The sequence below is a fragment of the Lissotriton helveticus genome (assembly GCF_964261635.1).
Source record: "Lissotriton helveticus chromosome 1_1 unlocalized genomic scaffold, aLisHel1.1 SUPER_1_unloc_78, whole genome shotgun sequence".
NCBI lineage: Eukaryota > Metazoa > Chordata > Amphibia > Caudata > Salamandridae > Lissotriton > Lissotriton helveticus.
In genome coordinates, this window is record NW_027611723.1 from 349,035 (window position 1) to 369,313 (window position 20,279).

The 20,279-nt window shown below is 50.1% G+C and overlaps 2 protein-coding genes across 2 annotated transcripts in view; both read left to right on the plus strand.

The window, feature by feature from the left end:
- Positions 1–20,279, plus strand: part of LOC144806481 (ribonuclease inhibitor-like) — a 247,136-nt gene that overhangs the window by 20,775 nt on the left and 206,082 nt on the right. The gene's annotated exons all lie outside the window — the stretch shown is intronic.
- On the plus strand, positions 16,452–18,028 carry LOC144806482 (uncharacterized). Its single transcript, XM_078672837.1, has one exon. The coding sequence runs from the start codon at positions 16,588–16,590 to the stop codon at positions 17,896–17,898; it is 1,311 nt and encodes a 436-aa protein (XP_078528963.1). The 5' UTR covers positions 16,452–16,587; the 3' UTR covers positions 17,899–18,028.

The following is a 20,279-nucleotide window of genomic DNA, read 5'->3' on the forward strand; positions in this document are numbered from 1 at the left end:
CCCTTCCTTTGATCCAGGCCGCCCTGGCACGAGGGCTGGAGTGCCCCAGAACCGGTTTGGCCGGATTATGCAAGGGGCAGCCTTGTGCGCCCCAAGCAGTGTCTGGTTTCTTTCAAACCTCCCTGCTACAATACACTATCTCCTGTCTGGAGGGCGGTGACACCCTCCTGTGACAGGAAACCCTTTGTCCAGGACCCATTTGGTCGAGTTTCGGTCGACTGCAGGGGTCCAGACATTTGTCTGTGGCAGAGGCATCCATTTTGTGGATCTTAAGGCCTTTGGAGAAATCAACCGCATTAAAGTAAAGTAACATGTCTTACCCCTCTAGAGGGGTGGAATGCCATCCCCGTCGCCAGAACTGGCGAGGGGATGGTATTCCAAAGCGTATGACACCTTACACGACATGTTTTGATAAAGCCAAACCAAAGTTGCTAAATAACCGCGAGGATTATAAGGCACTTAATAGTATATGGTATGGCATTATCCTGAAACAGCTTAGGGATTTGTTCCCGACGGCTGCAGACAGGCTCAGCTCATGCTAGAGCTCCATCTCACATAAAACCACGCACTCAGCCTCCAGGATTGATGAGGCCTGACTATAGGAGTGGCTCACAGGTTTACATGTGTCCAGATATAGGTTTAGACATAGGTATACTATATCTAAGCAAGGGGTGTGTACACCACCTTACCCCAGCTGAGTGATCAGCCAGTTGTGTCAATTTAAGAACCAGCCAGGGGTGGCAAAAGATATGCTGCAGCCCCTGGTAGGCCTTAGTGGCTCCTGTGCCCTGTGCACCTATAGTGCATTCTACAGGGGCTGACAAGGAGTCCATTTCCAATTGGTATGTGCCTATAGCACATGTGTCAGTAATTTAGTGAGAGAACAGCAGGCTGGGGGTCTGATCAGCAGGCCCACAGCCTCAGTAGTCGAAAACCAGTGAAGCAAAAAGCAAAAATTTGGGGTGACCATAGGATAGCAGACCCTACTCTCCTACACAGACCAAATGAGTGTATTTAATACAAAAAAGTGTGTGTTTTCAGGACTCATAAGTTAATGTTTGGAGACCAAAATGTCTGAATGTCCAAAATATATGTAAAGCTACTATCTGAGTGATAAATCATACACTATTACTGATATTACTACCTTGGTGCTAGGGGCAGGGGCAGCTATGGATGTCATATTAACCGTATGGAGGCATTCCAATCTGAAAAGGCTTTTTTACTTTACTGCTGGTAGTCCTGCCGAATGTACTGAAGTGATCACTGTGAGTAATCTAGCATGGGGGGGGCCACTAATGTGATCTTGTCTGATGTGGTCGCTATTACAGCACAAATAATATTAGTAGCTCACAAGGTTGGCGGTCTCTGCTCTAATTAGCCTACGCCAGATGCTAGAGCACGCACGCTCGCGCCTCTGTCGCCTACGTGCTGTGCGCTCGGCTCCGGCCACAGCAGACTTCACTTGGCAGCAGGCTCAGTATGTAACAGTTAAAGATCCGACGTGCTCTGGTCTCAGTGCCACAATGTTACATTTGATCTGCCCTGCGTCCCGGAGATCCAGGCGGGGCCTGCCCGATGCCTGGCTGCCGCAGTTAAGTTATGTGTGGCAACTTGGCCGTGGCGCTGTGTGGGGACGCAACGTCACGTCCTGCTGACAGGGTGCGCGCCAGGAGTTAAATTTTGTAATGAAATTGGAGGTGGAGGCTGGCTGCTCAGTGGTTAGTGGGCGGCACCGGAATCATGGGGCTCGGCTGCCTTGCCACACCGCTGATCACACCTGCTGCATGGTCGGGACGCCCGCTCTGTGGGACAGAATAATTTTATGGCTGCCGGCAATGCTTAACAATGGATAAAAACTCACGGGTGTAAGTAATATCCCATACTTTCATGGTAGCTGAGAAAGCATGAGATCGGTGGGTGCAACTGAACGGAACAAGAATAGAGCTCCCAGAGTGCACCGTTTCATTACATGAATCCCCAGAACTGAAAATGTGAAGCCCCGATACCTTGGCAGGCCAAGCACCCGGCCACCCTATCCCTGCATGTAGGTGCTACATTCATCCAGGTGTCACCAGCTCACATGTGAAATGGCAGAGACAGTGAAGTCTGCCCATGTTTCCAAGGGTGGATTCATTGACTGGATGACTGCTCCACATGGTGTGAAGTTGCTGCCTGCAGTTAGTTTAACGCCCTTCCCTTGCAGTCCTGCCAAGTACCACGCATCAGGCTTAGCATTTACATCGGGGGCTGCATTCACCTGACATGGCGTTAAGTGACTGCAACAATATACATTGTATCAATTTACCGGGCGTGAAGACAGGAAGTAGTCACTTGTGAGGTGGGCCACGGCGCAAAAAAGGGGCAGTTATGTTTCTTTGGTTTGTGTGTATACACTGCTCACATTGCTTCCTGTGCCGCCCGTTAATTGGTGCCTGTAGCGACTGGACCGAAGGGACATCCCACAAGCTTCATTACAAAGAGACAGGCGGAGACTCGTCGTAGCCGTGGCCCGCTCAGGTCTGAATTACTTTTTGAAAATTGCATTTAAATGTTCAGCCTGACTGAGCCTGTAGCTCTCCTCACTGGCTGCTCTCGTCAGACTGGTGCCACGGAGGGCCGAGCTCTGCCATTTAAATGGCAGTGGATACTTGAAAATATAATTTATTTTACAGCCCTGACTGAGCCTGTATAGCTCGCTGCTCTTGACATCCTAAGGCCTGTAAAGAAATCTAAAACGTAATGATTTAAAACAGAAAACCCAAATGTAAGCCATTATCGATATAATTTACATCTAGTTTTCCAGAGGGGGCACAGCAGAAAGAGTCACACTGAAGCCGACATGTTCAAGCCCTGGTCTGATCATCTGAGGTGTAGCCCGGTCGGCGGAGCTGCCTTGGTTCTGCCCCAGGTCTCTGTTGCTAGCACGTCTTTCTCACGTTCTCGTATAATTCATGCTCAGCTGTGTTTGGATAGGGGTCTCGCTTCTACTAGGCTGTCACTTATGTCCACAGATGTTAGTTGCTCCTTCAAATGGCGTGTGAGCTGAATTTCTGGGCTGTCCTACCAATTTTAGGTATATTATACTGACAGCCAGAGTTATGTTTTTTATTAATTTCATATTTTCAGGTTCACTGTTTTCTAAAATGTTCTCAGTTCCTGTGGCACAGTATCGATTCACAATAGATGTTTTGTCAGGCTAAGCATAGGCCCTCTGCAAACTTCCTCATGGAGTGTCTGAATTCTGATGAATGATGGTGATGTAATTGTTTTCTGCTGTAGAGTCATCTTAGAAAGAGATTGTAGGTCAGTGACCTTCCATTACAGGGGTATTGCTTTAGTTTCAAGAGATTTTAGAGATTCCCATTGCTCAAAAGTTTGTTCATTTTTGCTATTTAGCTCTTTTCTAAGCGCTTCATTGCTTCGTTTTCCTTGTGAGAAAGTGTCGCTCTAAATGTCATACATTTGGCACTTCTCACAGTTTCTGGTTGCTCAAATGGGTGTAATTTCGGATATTTATATGTTCACTTTATCTTGATTGCTTGATTTTTCTAGTGAGGAGACTGTCACTCATAGGACCTTGTCAATCACACCCAGGGAGTCTGAACCCTCGGTGGCTATGCTGTATCTGCTCTGGCACCCCTGTGCGGCCCTCGCATCCGTTCTACCCGCCCCAGGACTGGTCTCTTGGAACCGGGCAGGCCCACGTCTACCGCTGCCAGGAGCACCCTCACAGCCACACGTCCGCCTGCAGCCAGTGTTGGCAGATTTTTTAAGCATTCTCTACCCCAAAGCCAACCACAAAGTAGCCCGAAGTAGCCCAATATTGCTACTTTAAGTAAGGAGGGGCAGGGACAGCGTCAAGCAGGGGGTAAATGCATTGGAATTGATGTTGCAGCAGGCTGCCAAGTAAATATTTGTCTAATACAGCGCTTTAACATACTACTTTGCTGGAGCGCTGTATACATATTTATAATCTGGCAACTAGCACACACCAAAATTTTACTGCACAACAGGGAAAAATATAGCCCAATTGTGCGTGATCTAGCCCAATGTGGCAACACTGCCTGCAACACCGCTCGGTCACAAACTGCGCATACCCATATACTGAGAAAATTCACTGATATCCGATTACGGATAGTGATGTTGGACTACACAGGTTCAGATATTGAGACACCACACATATCGAACTGCGCATGCTCCAATACTGATGTTAGACTACAGACGCTCAGATACCACGACACAGATACAAGCTAGTGATGTTGGACTGCGCACGCTCAGATACAAAATGCCCAGGTCAACTACGAATGCTCAGAGATGCAGGTCTAGCGCCCGAACTGCGCACGCTCAGTCATTGTTCATAGTGAACTCTGAGCTGCGGATGCTCAGGGGAATGGGTGATGCTACCGGCGGCAGAGCGCCAAGAAATCTATCCCTACGCCGGCAGGTGCTGCAAAGTTGACGATGACAAACGGAGAGCTGGATATTAAGCATGGTATCAAACAAAGCAGAGATAAGTAGATGGCTTCCAGGTGCTGAGAGCGAGATGGCAGGGCCTGGAAATAGCTGATGACGTCTGTATAAGTGTGGAGGGGGGACACACGGGGCATGTGCATCGTCATCACGTATATGCATAGAAGTGTGGTGTGGTTGGTGGGGGCAGAGACTGCCACGCCCTGCTCACCCCTCCAGGTTGACACCCCTCCCATGATATTGTGGTCAAGGAGGCCCCCCTTGCAAGAAGTTGGGAGGGACTAGAGTATAGTTACTTTTGCAAACAAAATCAATCTATGAAGACGAGGGAAACATCTAAATATCATAAATGACACCCATCCGAGCAACAAGAAACCCTAAGACGTTAACTGCTGCAACCACCCGTCCCTCCACATTCAGAGGTTGGGTACCTCCGTGTGTTCGATGCTGAATGTGCAGTAGCTCCACTGTCATAGAAACCTTGCGGGAGGGGTATGGGGCGTCATCTGCTGCAATTTGGTGTGGCATACATAAGAATGCAAATCAAATCTGCTGTGGTTTTTCATGCGCCCAGGATGCAGAACATGGTGGTGCTGGTCATGGTAAAAGGATCCACGGCTACTGACTTTGGCACTGGGAACAAGGTTCGAGTCTCGGCGATACCGGCTCAACATCCTGTGATTCTGGGCAAATCAGTTAATTTTCATGTGGCCAGCAAACAAATGAATGTGTCCTTGTAATGTAATTGGTCAAGTTTGAGCCCTATAAATATCAGCAAAAGAAAGCATGGCCTGGGAGAAAAGTCCTTGTGTCTTTGGAACACTGGCTGAATAGCATCAACTATATAAGGCCCTGCCTGAAACCTTTTTCGCTCTGGGGGTCTCCTGAAAAAGCCAACCGAATCTCCACCTTGAGCGCCCTGGTACAGTATTTGGGGGACACTGAAACATTTCAATAAAAGTGCTCACATCTTTTGATGGGTGGAGCCTAAGTTGGGCACTATACTATACAAACCATTACTATAATTTGCCACATTCCGGACATTCCAAACCTTGCCATCCTGTGTCACTACACTCTCGGCAGTTCATCCTGGTTTGCAATAGGAAATCCAATCGCCTTCTTTGAAAGTAGACAATCACACTTTCTTTTCCTCATCATATTTCTCCTTCATTTTGTACTACTTACAAAAAAGCCCTCTGTTCTACTTCCTCTCCCTGTTGCTCCTAACCACATTAGGTCGTTAAAGCTACCATGAATGCAAGTCAGAAGCAGGTTCACGTTCTTCAAGCAGTTTAAAAACTCACCCATCTAGCACTTTGCGGAGTGATGTGATAACTCTATAATCTTGCTGAATATAATTTTTCGAATCACCGTGGCAACTCCTCGCCTCTCTGGTGTATTTTTTAGGAACTCTATTAAACCTCACAAACCGCTCATTACATAAAGGCCCTTTGTGATGTGGTCCACACTACTATTCTTAAGAAGGTCCTTCATATCTTGCGAAATCATTTGCAGACTGTTGGAAGGGGCAATCTCAGAGGGCCAGGTTATGCTCACCCGGTCACCCCAAGACCCACCTCTCCCACAGATCTTGCCGAGTCTTATCGTGAGGTCCTCACCGGGGAGGACTTCGAGTCTAGAATCGTACACACTGAGCTCACACCACACTTACGAACAGACACCACACCGTTGGGTTCTTAGTAACAAGTTCTTTATATACGGAATAAAAGAAGGAAGCACTCTTATGTACACAGTGATTGGAGGATCACAAAGTCGTTGAGGGTTCAAGAAGGGGGAAGTGGGACAGTCTTTTAGTCTCTGGGGCAGTACGGGGCGTACCCTACGCACAGCTCTCAATCCTCGAGCCGGGGGATACGGACGATGATGGTCGTACTGGTTGCTTCACCTCCGTCGAGTCGGCTCGGTCGGGATGGTGGCCTCAATGGTCCAGCCGGACCAGAGTACTCCTCGAGCCGCGACGAGGTCAGCAGGGCTTGATCTGAAGAAGTTCGTGAGGAGCCGCGACAGCGTCAGCAGGGCTCGGATGGTTGCAGGTTCAAGCTTGAGCCGCGACAGCGTCAGCAGGGCTCCGGTGGTCTTAGAGGTCGAGCCGCGACAGCGTCAGCAGGGCTCCGATGGTTACAAGTTCAGCTCGAGCCGCGACAGCGTCAGCAGGGCTCCGGTGGTCTTAGAGGTCGAGCCGCGACAGCGTCAGCAGGGCTCCGATGGTTACAAGTTCAGCTCGAGCCGCTACAGCGTCAGCAGGGCTCCGATGGTTCAGTTCCTTGTTGCGAAGAGGGAGCCGCAACAGCGTCAGCAGGGCTCAGAGGTTCAAGATGAGTTCTTCTTAGGGTCAGCTGCGATCAGATCAGCAGGCTTCAGGTCCAAGATACAACTGCCCGCTAGTTGTCCGGCGGGCCCAGATATAGTCCATTAGCCCTTTGATGTCCGGACCCTCGCAGGCGGAGGGCGCGAGCCCTGTGGCTGGTTGTGGGCGAGGTCCTGCGGTTGGCTCTTTGATCCTTTTGAAAAGAGGGGTCCGGGAATTCCCGGACGCCCAGCGGGTCTGGAGCCAGCACTCGGGGAGGCCAGAGGTGCAATCGAAACTGGCCCACAGGCGGAGGCCAAAGGTGTGACAGATTCCAGTCTCTCAGGGGAGGCCGGAGGTGCCATCGAAACTCCCTGGCTTATCTCACTCGGGGAGCGCTTTACCCCCCAGCCGGGACTGGCGCGCCTTTGGAGTCTGGGTTTTGCTGGGGCCGGGGTCACGCTAGGCCCAGGGAGACAGGGATGTCGGGAAGGGAAGATGGCGTCCGGGCCTTGTGGGGCATGCAAGGTTAGGTGCTCGGAGCCGGGTGTGGGACGGGAATGGCAGGCCTGGTCGAGGTGCTAGGGGGATCTAGGCTTAACTGGAGTAGGGCGACCAGGCTCGGGGTGCAGGCTGCGCTAACAGGGAGGCTGCGCAGGGGACTCGGGGTACAGGACTACGCTCACAGGGTGTGGAAGGACAGCGGCGAACAATGCCACGAGGCCGGGTCCAACACGTGTCCCCCCCAGCTGAAGGCGGGGAGAACTACCCATCCTCTTGGGGGTTCTCTTCGCTGAGGCGGAAGAATGGGGACAGGCCGTCTGCGTTGGCGTGGTCAGCACCAGGCCGGTGCTCAACAGTGAAGTCCATCCCCTGGAGGGAGATGGACCAGCGCAGCAATTTGGGGTTCTCCCCTCTCATCTGCATTAGCCACCGGAGGGGTCGGTGGTCGGTCTGGACCCGGAAGTGAGTACCGAACAGGTAGGGCCTCAGCTTCTTCAGGGCCCAAACCACCGCGAAGGCCTCCCGCTCGATGGTGCTCCACCTTTGTTCTCGAGGGAGTAGCCTCCGGGTAATGAATGCTACTGGTTGGTCTAGGCCGCTCTCGTTCACCTGGGACAGAACTGCTCCGATGCCATGCTCGGACGCGTCCGTCTGAACTACAAATTCTCGGGAGTAGTCGGGGGCCTGTAGGACGGGGGCGGTGCACATGGCGTCTTTCAAAGTCTCGAACGCCTCTTGGCAGGTGGGGGTCCAGCTGACTGTCTTCGGCTGGTTCTTGGAGGTTAACTCCGTGAGGGGGGCTACAATGCTGCCGTACCCTTTGATGAACCTTCAGTAGTACCCCGTGAGCTCTAGGAACGCCCGCACTTCCATCTGGGTCGTGGGGGCCTCCCAGGCCACGATTGCATCGATCTTGGGCTGGAGGGGGGCTACGAGGCCGCTTCCGACCTGGTGCCCGAGGTAGACTACGGACCCTTGTCCGATCTGGCACTTGCTTGCCTTAATGGTGAGACCGGCCCTTCTCAGGGCCGTCAGCACCGCCCAGAGGTGCTGGAGGTGCTCGGGCCAGTGGGAACTGTAAACTGCGATATCGTCCAGATACGCAGCGCTGAACTCTTCCAACCCCGCCAGTACCTGGTTTACCAGCCTTTGGAAGGTGGCGTTTTTCATCCCAAAGGGCATCACCCGGAAATGGTAGTGACCATCCGGGGTGGAAAACGCAGATCTTTCCCTAGCTCCCTTGGTGAGGGCGATCTGCCAGTATCCGCTGGTCAGGTCGAACGTGCTAAGGAAGCGAGCAGCCCCGAGGCGATCAATAAGCTCGTCTGCTCGGGGGATGGGATGCGCATCGGTTCTGGTGACTGCGTTGAGCCCGCGGTAGTCAACGCAGAACCTCAGCTCGGGAACAGCCCCGGGGGCGGCTGCCTTCGGAACCAGGACCACGGGGCTAGCCCATGGGCTGTCAGAGGCTTCGACCACCCCGAGAGCTAGCATCTTTGTTACCTCGGCCTTGATGCAGGCCCGGACTCGGTCAGGGACGCGGTAGGCCCTGTGCCGTACTGGTGGGCTATCCCCGGTGTCCACGTCGTGGACGCACCAGCTGGTGACGCCGGGGGTGAGGGAGAAGAGGTCCGAGAACTGTCCCAGTAACTGGCGACAGTCCTCGCGCTGCTCGGGAGAGAGGGAGGAGGAGAGACTCCCACCCTCTACGGAGTCATCTTTTTCCTTCACGCACAGGAGGTCGGGGAGAGACTCCGTTTCTTCTTCTTCTCCATCGTCCGTGGCGAGGAGCAAGCTCAACTCGGACCGGGCGAAGTGGGGCTTGAGGCGGTTCACGTGGAGGACCCTCAAGGGGTTCCTGGGGGACTGTACATCGATGAGATAAGTCACCTGACTCTTGCGCTCCACCACCTTAAAGGGTCCTGTCCACTTGTCTTGTAGGGCACAGGGCTCCACAGGGGCCATCACCCAGACCTGCTGTCCGGGCTGAAACTCGACCAGAGTGGCATTCTGGTCATACCACCGTTTCATTTCTTCTTGACTAGCCTCGAGGTTGGCCTCGGCCAGTTCTCGGAACTTCCTAGTCTGGTTCCGGAAGGCCAGAATGTATCGAAACACATCGGGAGGGGGCTCTAGGGCCGCCGTCTCCCACCCTTCCTTGACCAGGCTGAGGGGTCCCCTGACGGGGTGCCCGTAGAGGAACTCGAAGGGGCTGAACCCCAGGGACTTCTGGGGGACTTCGCGGTACGCGAAGAGGAGACAGGGAAGGAGGACGTCCCACTTACGCCTCAGGGGCTCTTCGAGACCCATGATCATTCCCTTGAGGGTCCGGTTGAATCGTTCCACCAGACCTTTACTCTGGGGGTGATATGGGGTGGTGACTTTGTACGTCACCCCACATTGTTGCCAGAGGGACTTCATGTATTTCGAGATGAAGTTGGTCCCTCGGTCGCTGACGACTTCTCGGGGGAATCCCACCCGAGAGAAGATGGCCGTGAGGGCCCGCCCCACTACGGGGGCCGTCACCGTTCGGAGGGGAATGGCTTCGGGGTAGCGGGTGGCATGGTCCACCAGGTCAAGGATAAAGTGGTGACCCAGGGAGGTCCGGGGGTCGAGGGGGCCCACGATGTTGATTCCCACCCTTTCAAAGGGGGTACTGACCACGGGGAAGGGTTGGAGGGGGGCCTTGCGCTTCCCTCCGCTCTTTCCGCTGGACTGACCCGTGGGGCAGGACTTACAGTGGGCCTCCACATCAGAGCGCATGCCCGGCCAGTAGAAGTGGGTGACTAGGCGGTGATACACTTTGTCTTGCCCCAAGTGTCCCGCCAGGGGCACGTCGTGGGCCAGGTTCAGGAGAAAGCCGCGGAAGCGTAGGGGTACCACCAGCACTCGGGCTGACCCTAGCTCGGCAGACTTTTGTTCGCTGTACAAGAGGCCGTTCTCCCAATAGACAAAGTGGGAGCCGGACTGGTCACCGGTGGCCTGGGCGGCGGCCTGCTGCCGCGGCCCAACCAAGGATGGACAGGAGGTCTGTTCTAGGCAGAATTCTTCTCGGGACGGTCCTCCTTCCTGGCGCCACTGGGCCAGCTCAGGAAGGTCGTCCAAGCTCAGGGTCGGTTCGACGCCAGGGCCGAGGGGGCCTGCGTCGGGGGGGGAAGCTTTCCCCGGGTAACAGCTCAGGGGTCTCAGAGGATGCAGGGACCTCGGGGTCCTCGGGGGTAGCCGGTGCTGCCTCTGGGGTTGCCCCTCGGGCGGTCATCGACCGGGTGTTCACACAGGCCCATTCGGGCAGGCCCACCATCTCCAAGTGGGTCCTTTTCTCAACCCGCTGCCATGGGGAGCTCTCTAGATCGTTGCCGAGCAGGCAGTCCACGGGCTTGTCGGAGCGGACCGCCACTCGTAACTCTCCGGAGACGCCCCCCCCATTCGAACGGGACTTGAGCTATCCGGCAGGTGCGGACGGAGTTATCAGCTGCGATCACCCTGCAGGAGAGGTGGGGAACAATCTGGGCTTCAGTGACTAGGTGCCGTTTGACTGCGGTGATACTGGCCCCGGTGTCCCGGAGCGCCCCTATGTGGTGGCCATTGACAGTCACCTGCTGTCGGTACTTCTCGGTGTTGTCGGGCAGGGGGGCTCCTGGGACCATCTCCCTACCACCCAGGGAGACTAACATCATGGCTGCGAGGTCAGCTCCCTCGAACTCCTCTTCCCCCTCCTCTTCTAGGGCTACTGAGGTGATGTGGCGCACGGGAGGCCCTGCAGCGGCAGGCTTCTTGAATAAAGGGCAACGGAGGTCATTGGCATAGTGCCCTGGTTGCTGGCAATGGAAGCAGGTTTGGCTGACTCGGGCCCTGGCCTGGCTGGGGGGAACCCTGCGCGCGCTGTGGGAGGCGAGGTGCCGGGCTGGTTTCTGGGGGGACTGCGCGGGGACCCTATCTGGGATCCCCTCTGTCTATTCTGACCCCCTCCTCCCCTCGGCCGGGATGGTCCTTGTTCGTTTCGGCCAGAGTCTCCCCCGGGCCCCCGGGGTACTCTGGTGCTCACCCAGCGATCGGCCTCGACGGAGAGCTTCCGGGGGTCAGCCAACTTGCTGTCCAGGAGGTGCTGTCGGAGTTCCACAAAGCAGTTCAGAGACAAATGCTCGTAGGCAATGAGGTCGATGAGCCCCTCGAAGGTGGATACTTTGCTGCCCTTGATCCACCCTTCCAGGGTCCGGCTGTAGAAGTTGACATATTCCACCCATGTGGTGCCGGGGATTTTCTTACATTATCTGAAGCGTTGGCGGTACATTTCAGGGGTGAGTCCGTACCTTGTGAGGAGAGCCTCTTTCATGTGGCTGTAGGAGGTCTGTTCGGCCGACGGTAGGTCGAGTAGGGTGTCTCTCCCCTCACTCAGGAATCGCCCCCACAGCCCGGCTCCCCAATCTTTCTGCGGAACTCGGTGGGAGGTCATGGCGACCTCGTAGGCCCTGAACCATTGTTGGATATCATCGTTTTTATAATATTCTTTGACCACATCCTTGGGGATCTGGACCTTGGATTCCACCGGGGGAACGGACTCTCGGGTCACCGATGTTCTGTGGTCTTCGGTCCTGGCCTTTAGTTCGATCTCCTTCATGCTGCGCTCGTGCTCCAGCTGGAGTCTTTTCCCTTCGTGTTCTCTCTGGAGTTTCTTCTCCTCCAGTTCTCTCTGGAGTTTCTTCTCCTCCAGTTCTCCCTGCAGCCGCAGCTGCTCGATGGCTAGCTTCTTCTCGGCCAGCTTGAGTTCTCCTTCCATCTTCAGACAGGCTAGTTCTAGCTCGTGGGTTCGGTTGCGTTCTCGGTCGGTCATCTCTTCTTGAAACAGACCTCTCTCTGTGCTGTGAGTCCGCGTCGGGGACTCTGCCCTTTCTTGCTCTGGGGCGTGGGTTTCGGTCAGGGGTGCTCCCCCTCCATCGGCTTCTGTCGGTGCTGGAGGTTGTGCTCCGGCCTCCACCCAGGCGGTTAGGGCTTGATGAAAGTCTTCTTTGGTATTTAATCCCGTTGTCGGGATGTGGAGATCTTTGCAGAATTGCTTCATTTGTCGGTGCGTATAGTCCTTCAGGAGCTCCACCCGGAAGGTAGTCTCGTCTTCCGTGATGCTCATGGTTGTTCTTCTTTGTTCGGGTAGGGTGTCAGTACTGTACGATCTCTAGACGTAGGTTCTTATCGCGACGCTGCCACCAATGTTGGAAGGGGCAATCTCAGAGGGCCAGGTTATGCTCACCCGGTCACCCCAAGACCCACCTCTCCCACAGATCTTGCCGAGTCTTATCGTGAGGTCCTCACCGGGGAGGACTTCGAGTCTAGAATCGTACACACTGAGCTCACACCACACTTACGAACAGACACCACACCGTTGGGTTCTTAGTAACAAGTTCTTTATATACGGAATAAAAGAAGGAAGCACTCTTATGTACACAGTGATCGGAGGATCACAAAGTCGTTGAGGGTTCAAGAAGGGGGAAGTGGGACAGTCTTTTAGTCTCTGGGGCAGTACGGGGCGTACCCTACGCACAGCTCTCAATCCTCGAGCCGGGGGGTACGGACGATGATGGTCGTACTGGTTGCTTCACCTCCGTCGAGTCGGCTCGGTCGGGATGGTGGCCTCGATGGTCCAGCCGGACCAGAGTACTCCTCGAGCCGCGACGAGGTCAGCCGGGCTTGATCTGGAGAAGTTCGTGAAGAGCCGCAACAGCGTCAGCAGGGCTTGGATGGTTGCAGGTTCAAGCTTGAGCCGCGACAGCATCAGCAGGGCTCCGGTGGTCTTAGAGGTCGAGCCGCGACAGCGTCAGCTGGGCTCCGATGGTTACAAGTTCAGCTCGAGCCGCGACAGCGTCAGCAGGGCTCCGGTGGTCTTAGAGGTCGAGCCACGACAGCGTCAGCAGGGCTCCGATGGTTACAAGTTCAGCTCGAGCCGCGACAGCGTCAGCAGGGCTCCGATGGTTCAGTTCCTTGTTGCGAAGAGGGAGCCGCAACAGCGTCAGCAGGGCTCAGAGGTTCAAGATGAGTTCTTCTTAGGGTCAGCCGCGATCAGATCAGCAGGCTTCAGGTCCAAGATACAACTGCCCGCTAGTTGTCCGGCGGGCCCAGATATAGTCCATTAGCCCTTTGATGTCCGGACCCTCGCAGGCGGAGGGCGCGAGCCCTGGGGCTGGTTGTGGGCGAGGTCCTGCGGTCGGCTCTTTGATCCTTTTGAAAAGAGGGGTCCGGGAATTCCCAGACGCCCAGCGGGTCTGGAGCCAGCACTCGGGGAGGCCAGAGGTGCAATCGAAACTGGCCCACAGGCGGAGGCCAAAGGTGTGACAGATTCCAGTCTCTCAGGGGAGGCCGGAGGTGCCATCGAAACTCCCTGGCTTATCTCACTCGGGGAGCGCTTTACCCCCCAGCCGGGACTGGCGCGCCTTTGTAGTCTGGGTTTCGCTGGGGCCGGGGTCACGCTAGGCCCAGGGAGACAGGGATGTCGGGAAGGGAAGATGGCGTCCGGGTCTGGTGGCGCATGCAAGGTTAGGCGCTCGGAGCCGAGTGTGGGACGGGAAAGGCAGGCCTGGTCGAGGTGCTAGGGGGATCTAGGCTTAACTGGAGTAGGGCGACCAGGCTCGGGGTGCAGGCTGGGCTAACAGGGAGGCTGCGCAGGGGACTCGGGGTACAGGACTACGCTCACAGGGTGTGGAAGGACAGAGGCGAACAACGCCACGAGGCCGGGTCCAACACAGACCATTGTCGTTTAAAAGGCAATTTGGAAAACCTTCCTCAAAGAACACCTCCCTAAAGAATGTAATCACTTACTGTCCATACAACATCCATATCACCTGTGTTATTCGTTTCCCCGCTCCTTACAGGTTACCTGGGCCAGCAAACTGTTGTCAGAGTCAGCTTCCCTTCCCAGACACATATTCAATTGTAAAACTGTACTCCTGCATCTTGGAAACCGGTCTGGCAGTGTGGACAGTAGCATCTCAACCTTCACTTGGAGAAAGGATACTTCCTGAAGTCTTTTGGTCCCTTCTTAGTATAAATTGAGCGCCCCACACTTTATTCCGAATATGTTCTGTAGTCATGCGCACAGTTGTAACTCCCTTTCTGTCATTGCCTGTCTTCTCTTGGATATAGATATGCAGTGTGTGGTTTACAAATACAACAGTCCATTCTTTATTGCCTTATGTTTGTGATACCTCAACTCCGACACTATACAAACAAGCATCTGTTGTAATTACTCGTTTTTCCTATACAGAAAGGGCAAAGTGTTGGTGCACCAGTAATGTGAGCTTTTATGACATCGAAATCTTTCTGTTGTTCAGTAGTCCATTCAAACTGTGCCTTTTCTTAATAGCTCTCCTAATGGTTTCTGGAAAATTAGATACAAATTGCTATTGCACTCGCATAGCCATGCAAACTAAGAAGTTCTCCTTAGTATCTGGTGCTAGGGCTTTGAAAAGAAATGAAGTAATTATTTATAAAGCACCACTGTTGCCTAAGGGCATCTATGTGATGCTTTCTGTAGAGAAGACAAATGAAAAGACTACAGTGCCAAGCAGAGAAACCAGTCCCAAAAAGAGATAATTGATGACATGTTTCCAGGCCTTTTCTGAAAGCATAAAGGCTTGTACAGGCTTTAAGTGAGAAAGGCATGGAGGGCCATCTTTTTGCTGTACAGTAGATAAAACATCTGCCACCACAATTAACTTTTTTGATTTTGGAAACCTTGACATTGCATGCTGATGAGGAACGACAAGGAAGGGGTAGCAGGCTATTGTTCTGTACGACTATAATAAGCACAGCAATGTTCCTCTCAAAACTAGAGCAAAGACAATTTAAGGCTGGTCTTAAATGTATTAATTGCAAAGGAGCACTCCTCGGGACACACTGAAACAATGCAAACCATTAATCCTTGTACGTGACACCAGAAACAAGAAAGAGAATGAAATGAACAAAACAACTGATCCTAAATATTAAGGATACTTCAAAGCAAACAATAATTTTCGGTGGCTTCCAGAAACAAGCCAATGGCTGAAGCGTGTAGATCCATAACACCTTTGTGTACATTTGCATGATGGTTTTTCCATGCCAGACCTAAAAATCTTAAATTAGTTTGTTGTTCATATCGAAAAGCTACATTGAAGGCATAAGTGCAATCTCATCGTCATGGGGTGACCTTAAGTAGACAAGTAGGAAAATATAGGTATCCCAGAAAAGTAGATTAAACATTGCAAGACAATCTAAACGTCACTCTTGTTGGTATTTTCTCCATTAAGCAGCACTTCATGATGTTTTTCCCTGGTTTACCACTTTTCATGTTGATTTATTTGCTACCATAATTACTCATATTGTTTGTTGTTATATTTAGAATATTTTTAGAGTAAACTTAAATGAGGATTGTGTAAAAATAAAAGTAAGGCTCGTACAGGGGGAAGTCTTAATCCGTGTTGTGTACATTGTCGTAGGATAAACTGTATTTTGCGGAGGAGCTATAATCGATGATAATCCTGTTTATTCACCCTTTGATGTGTGCTAAAATGTTTCCAATCTTTCTTCAGCATAGATTACTAGTAAAACACAGGTATTTTATATGGATTATTTCAAGTGATTTGTATTTAGTTTGTCTCATGAAACACTTATTCTATTTTTCTGTCAATCTAACAGGTCACAAAAGAGCAGTACTAAGGAAACCGATAAACAACTTGGTGTATAATTCATTCAGAAGTTTGGACACCTTCTTGTTGTGATCCAAGAAGCTTCTTCCCAGGCACCAGGTGAAGAAAACTAATTTGGTGCATTTAAGTTAAAAAAATGTGAACTAAGACTTGGAAACCTTAACCCATTACAGATTGCCCATCAGTGTGATTACTGTAAAGAGGAATTCCAGAGCAAATATTACTTTGTGTACGCCCGGTCTTACACCAGCTAGGCAATCAATATCCACCAAATATGTAACGTCATCATTTAAGAGAACTTTTAGTCCTCAAAAGTCACACGAGAGACATGCCACGCAAATGTACTGAACATAACACAGCACGTGTAAAGGGAACATGGAGCATCAGAAGAAACATAGAGGAGCCAGACCACACTAAAGTACTGAAGCTGGCTACAGGGAATTCGGAATATCAGAAGAGTAACACAGGAGAGACCATACATATGCTCTGAACTTGACAAAATCTTCCATGCTAACAGCTTGAACGAGACAGTAGAGTGACTTACCATAGCAACTCAAACCTAGTAACCATACTCTTAGGAGATTTCACACCAATTTAGTCCAAACAATAAATATATGTTAGGAAACTTTACAAATGAGTCCTGAAAAGAAACACAGTGAGAAAAGGCCAAATAAATGTACTCTGTGCAACAAAAACTTTTCCTTTAAATTAGGTCTTGTGAGACACCAGTTAATTCACTCTGGGGAGAAGCCATACAAATGCACTACATGTGAGAAATCGTTTAATAGAAGTGAATCTCTGAGGCAACACGAAGCAAGTCACTCAGGGCTAAGACCCTACATATGTTCAAAATGTGGCAAAACCTTCATTTCAAAACAACATCTCTCACAACATGAAAAATACCATTCCAAGGTAAAAACACATCAATGTTCTGAATGCGACAAAGCTTTCTTTTTTAGGAAATCTTTATTGAACCATCACAGAGTCCATACCGGGGAGAGACCACATAAATGTACTGAATGTAACAAGTCTTTTGCTGCAAAAGGAACCTTCATGCGCCATCAGAAAGTCCACACTGGGGAAAAACGCTACAAATGTACTGAGTGTGACAAAGCTTTCCATGTAAATGATCTTCTACAGAGACACCAAGCACACCACACAGGGTTAAGACCACACAAATGTACTGAATGTGAGAAGGCTTTTCTCACAAAACACCAACTCTGGCAGCATCACAACACCCACACTGGGGAAAAACTTTATAAATGTTCCGAGTGCAGCAAAGCCTTCAGTACAAAATCCATTCTCAAGTGTCACCAAGCACGCCACACAGGATTAAGGCCATTTCAATGCTCGCAGTGTGACAAAGCCTTCAGTGAGAAAGGACAACTAACCTGGCACCAGATAATTCATAGTGACGAGAAATCCTATAAATGCACAGAGTGTGACAAGGCTTTCTTTCGAAAGCAACAGCTAATAGTACACTGCAGAATACACACTGGGGAAAAACCATATAAGTGTATGCAATGTGAAGACAAGGCTTATAGATCACAGGGACAGCTAACACGACACCAGAAATTACACTCTGGGGTAAAACCACATAAATGCTCAGAATGTGAAAAGGCTTTCATTGATAAAGCATATCTATTGATACACCAGAGAATCCATACTGGTGAGAAACCATATAAGTGTTCTGAGTGTGACAAAGCTTTTATTAAAAACAGAGCATTAATAGAGCATAAGAGAACCCATAGCGGTGAGAAGCCATATCCATGTACTGAATGCGACAAAGCTTTCACTACTAAGTCCCATCTAACAATACACCATCGATGCCACACAGGGGTAAAACCTTATAAATGTACTGAGTGCAAGAAGGCTTTCAGTACCAGCGGCTACTTAAAGCTGCACAAGAAAATCCACACTCGTGAGATTGGAGAGAAGAGATAATGGAATCTTTTTTTTTTTTTTGCAGAACCAGTGTCGTATTGCTCTTGTTAAAAACTGTTTAATTGGAATCCTCATTGATTTACTGGTGCATCAACATACTGTAGCACTCAGATCAGCTTGGAGGGAACTGCCAAGAATTAGCATATGTACATGAAATCAAGTCCTATATCTCATGGAGATGACTTGCAGCTGCTGTGAGGGATGCATCTTGGAAGTTATATCCAAGACTGACGGCAGTCTTGGACATAATTTTAACTCTTCACAGAACAGTGATCCTGCCATAAGGGGTGATCCATCCTGTATTATTTTAGGCACTCATGGTTTACTCGTGTTTCTGCTGGTGTAATGGGTGGCACCCTTGATATATTTGATGCAAGCTTGGCCTAATCGTTGCATTTCCTTAGATAATTACAGTAATGCTGACATCTTTGCTGTGGCGTTAATCGATAATCAGTGTTTGATAGTCCAACCACAGCTGTAATAAATGAACAACTGAAAACTAAAAGCTGTAAGATAACCCTGTGTATTGGACAAAAGATTACCTGGAAATTTCTGCTACAAATACATGTATGCTATGATCTCAGGTTGCTTTGGGATTAATGTTCTATCCTGTCGCTGCATGGGTACAAACATTTGCCAAACATTGAGACATACTAGAGTTGGCAAGGTGTGAAATGCAAATTGTAAATCCTTGGATTAATCAGAATATCTGTACAAGGATGGCTCATCGCTTCCACTAGCAAAGGGTGTCCACCCTAAGTTTCGCTGCTGAGGTTTTACGCGAGGATGGGCAGCAATAACAAGACTCCTGACATTTTTACCAGTTGTTCCTTCTGCTGGAGCAAACCCTATTGACAGCCTCACAACAACACCCAGAGCTTGAAACTGTACACTGACCGAGGATGCTAAAGAGCGGGGTGTTATATTCTGACTGTGGCATTAGATTATCTTCTCTTCTTCTTTCTTACAGTCTTGCAGTAGTAATCTTTCATCTGAACAATTTCATTACCATTCTTCATCAATACCAGTCTTGTAGTACAATTGTTACTAATACTTTCAAAGTCGTTCTGCTTGCAGTGTTCGTTTGTGTTTAAAAATATATTAGACACAGGTAAGGAGGTTTGTTCCCATTATCACAAGCTTGTAAAAATTTACCAACATTCAAGATACTGTGTAAAACAATATATTTGTACTGATTTTTGCAAAACGTCCACTAAAAGTTATGATGTAATATATCAGTTAATGCACAATAGCTGCGCCTAGGTATTTATATTTTTTACACATTTTTATAGGGTCCCACAAAATAACCATGTTGGAAAGCTGAGATTTGAATCCTGTTTTTTTAGTTACACATTGTGCTGTGAACCTCTTGGACATCTTGTTCTCTGTCCCTTTACCACCAAAGAACAATGCATTATGTGCAATTATTTTGTGGCCTATATTAATACATTGTGCTCACTGTGTTCAGTAAATAAGTGCATTGTATGTTAATTCAGTGTGACTTGATTATGTACACAAAATCAGAATGTTCTTCTTGAACCATGTTTTTTGATCCTTGCCTTCCAGACGTTGCAAGGCCTCTTGTGGGCTTACCAAGAACACACATGGGTCTACACCTGCCAATTGTTTTCCTTTGGCTGCCTTTATTCTCTCACTCACTTATTTGATGGCTTTCCTTGTCGATCTTGTGTTTAGATCTCTCCTTCGTCTTCCCTCTAAATGTGTAGGCCAGTTTCCTCCTTGTTGCTCTTTCACTTGTGTGCTGTTTTCTCTCATATACTTCTTCCTCCAACTCATGCTCTGTGGCTCGATCCCTTATATCAGTGTTTCCCAAACTGTGGTCCGCGGACCCCCAGGGGTCCGTGACACATTCCCAGGGGGTCCACAAGCAGCAGTTTTAAAAGCACTTAAAAGTTCCTTGAATAATCTGTTGTTTTTGGGTAACAATTAAAGTGTCAAGATAACTCCAGTGATTAATGTACCTGCTGGGGAGAGATGAGTGTTTTCTTCAGTAGCAGGGTTAACTCATCTAAGATAGCTCAGACGGTTAATATGCCTGCTGCAAAGAATGTGTACCATGCATATAAAAAAAACAGTTGTTTATGTGCATAGCTCAGTGGGTTACTGCTTTTTCACAGATTTTCTTTTGTTATTGTGCAGTCTATCAGTAACAATCATAATCCAACACCTTCAGCTATGACCTGCCATCAAACAGCAGCATGCAAACTGCATGGTACACGTTAGTATGCTATCTTTTTTCCCCAGCATTTAACAATTCTCACATTGCCAAAAAGGTTTGTTTGGGTAGAATTAAATTGTTATAATTAAAGTAAAAACTAACCACCGTGTTACATTCTGAATCAAGATTTTGTGCTTTTCCA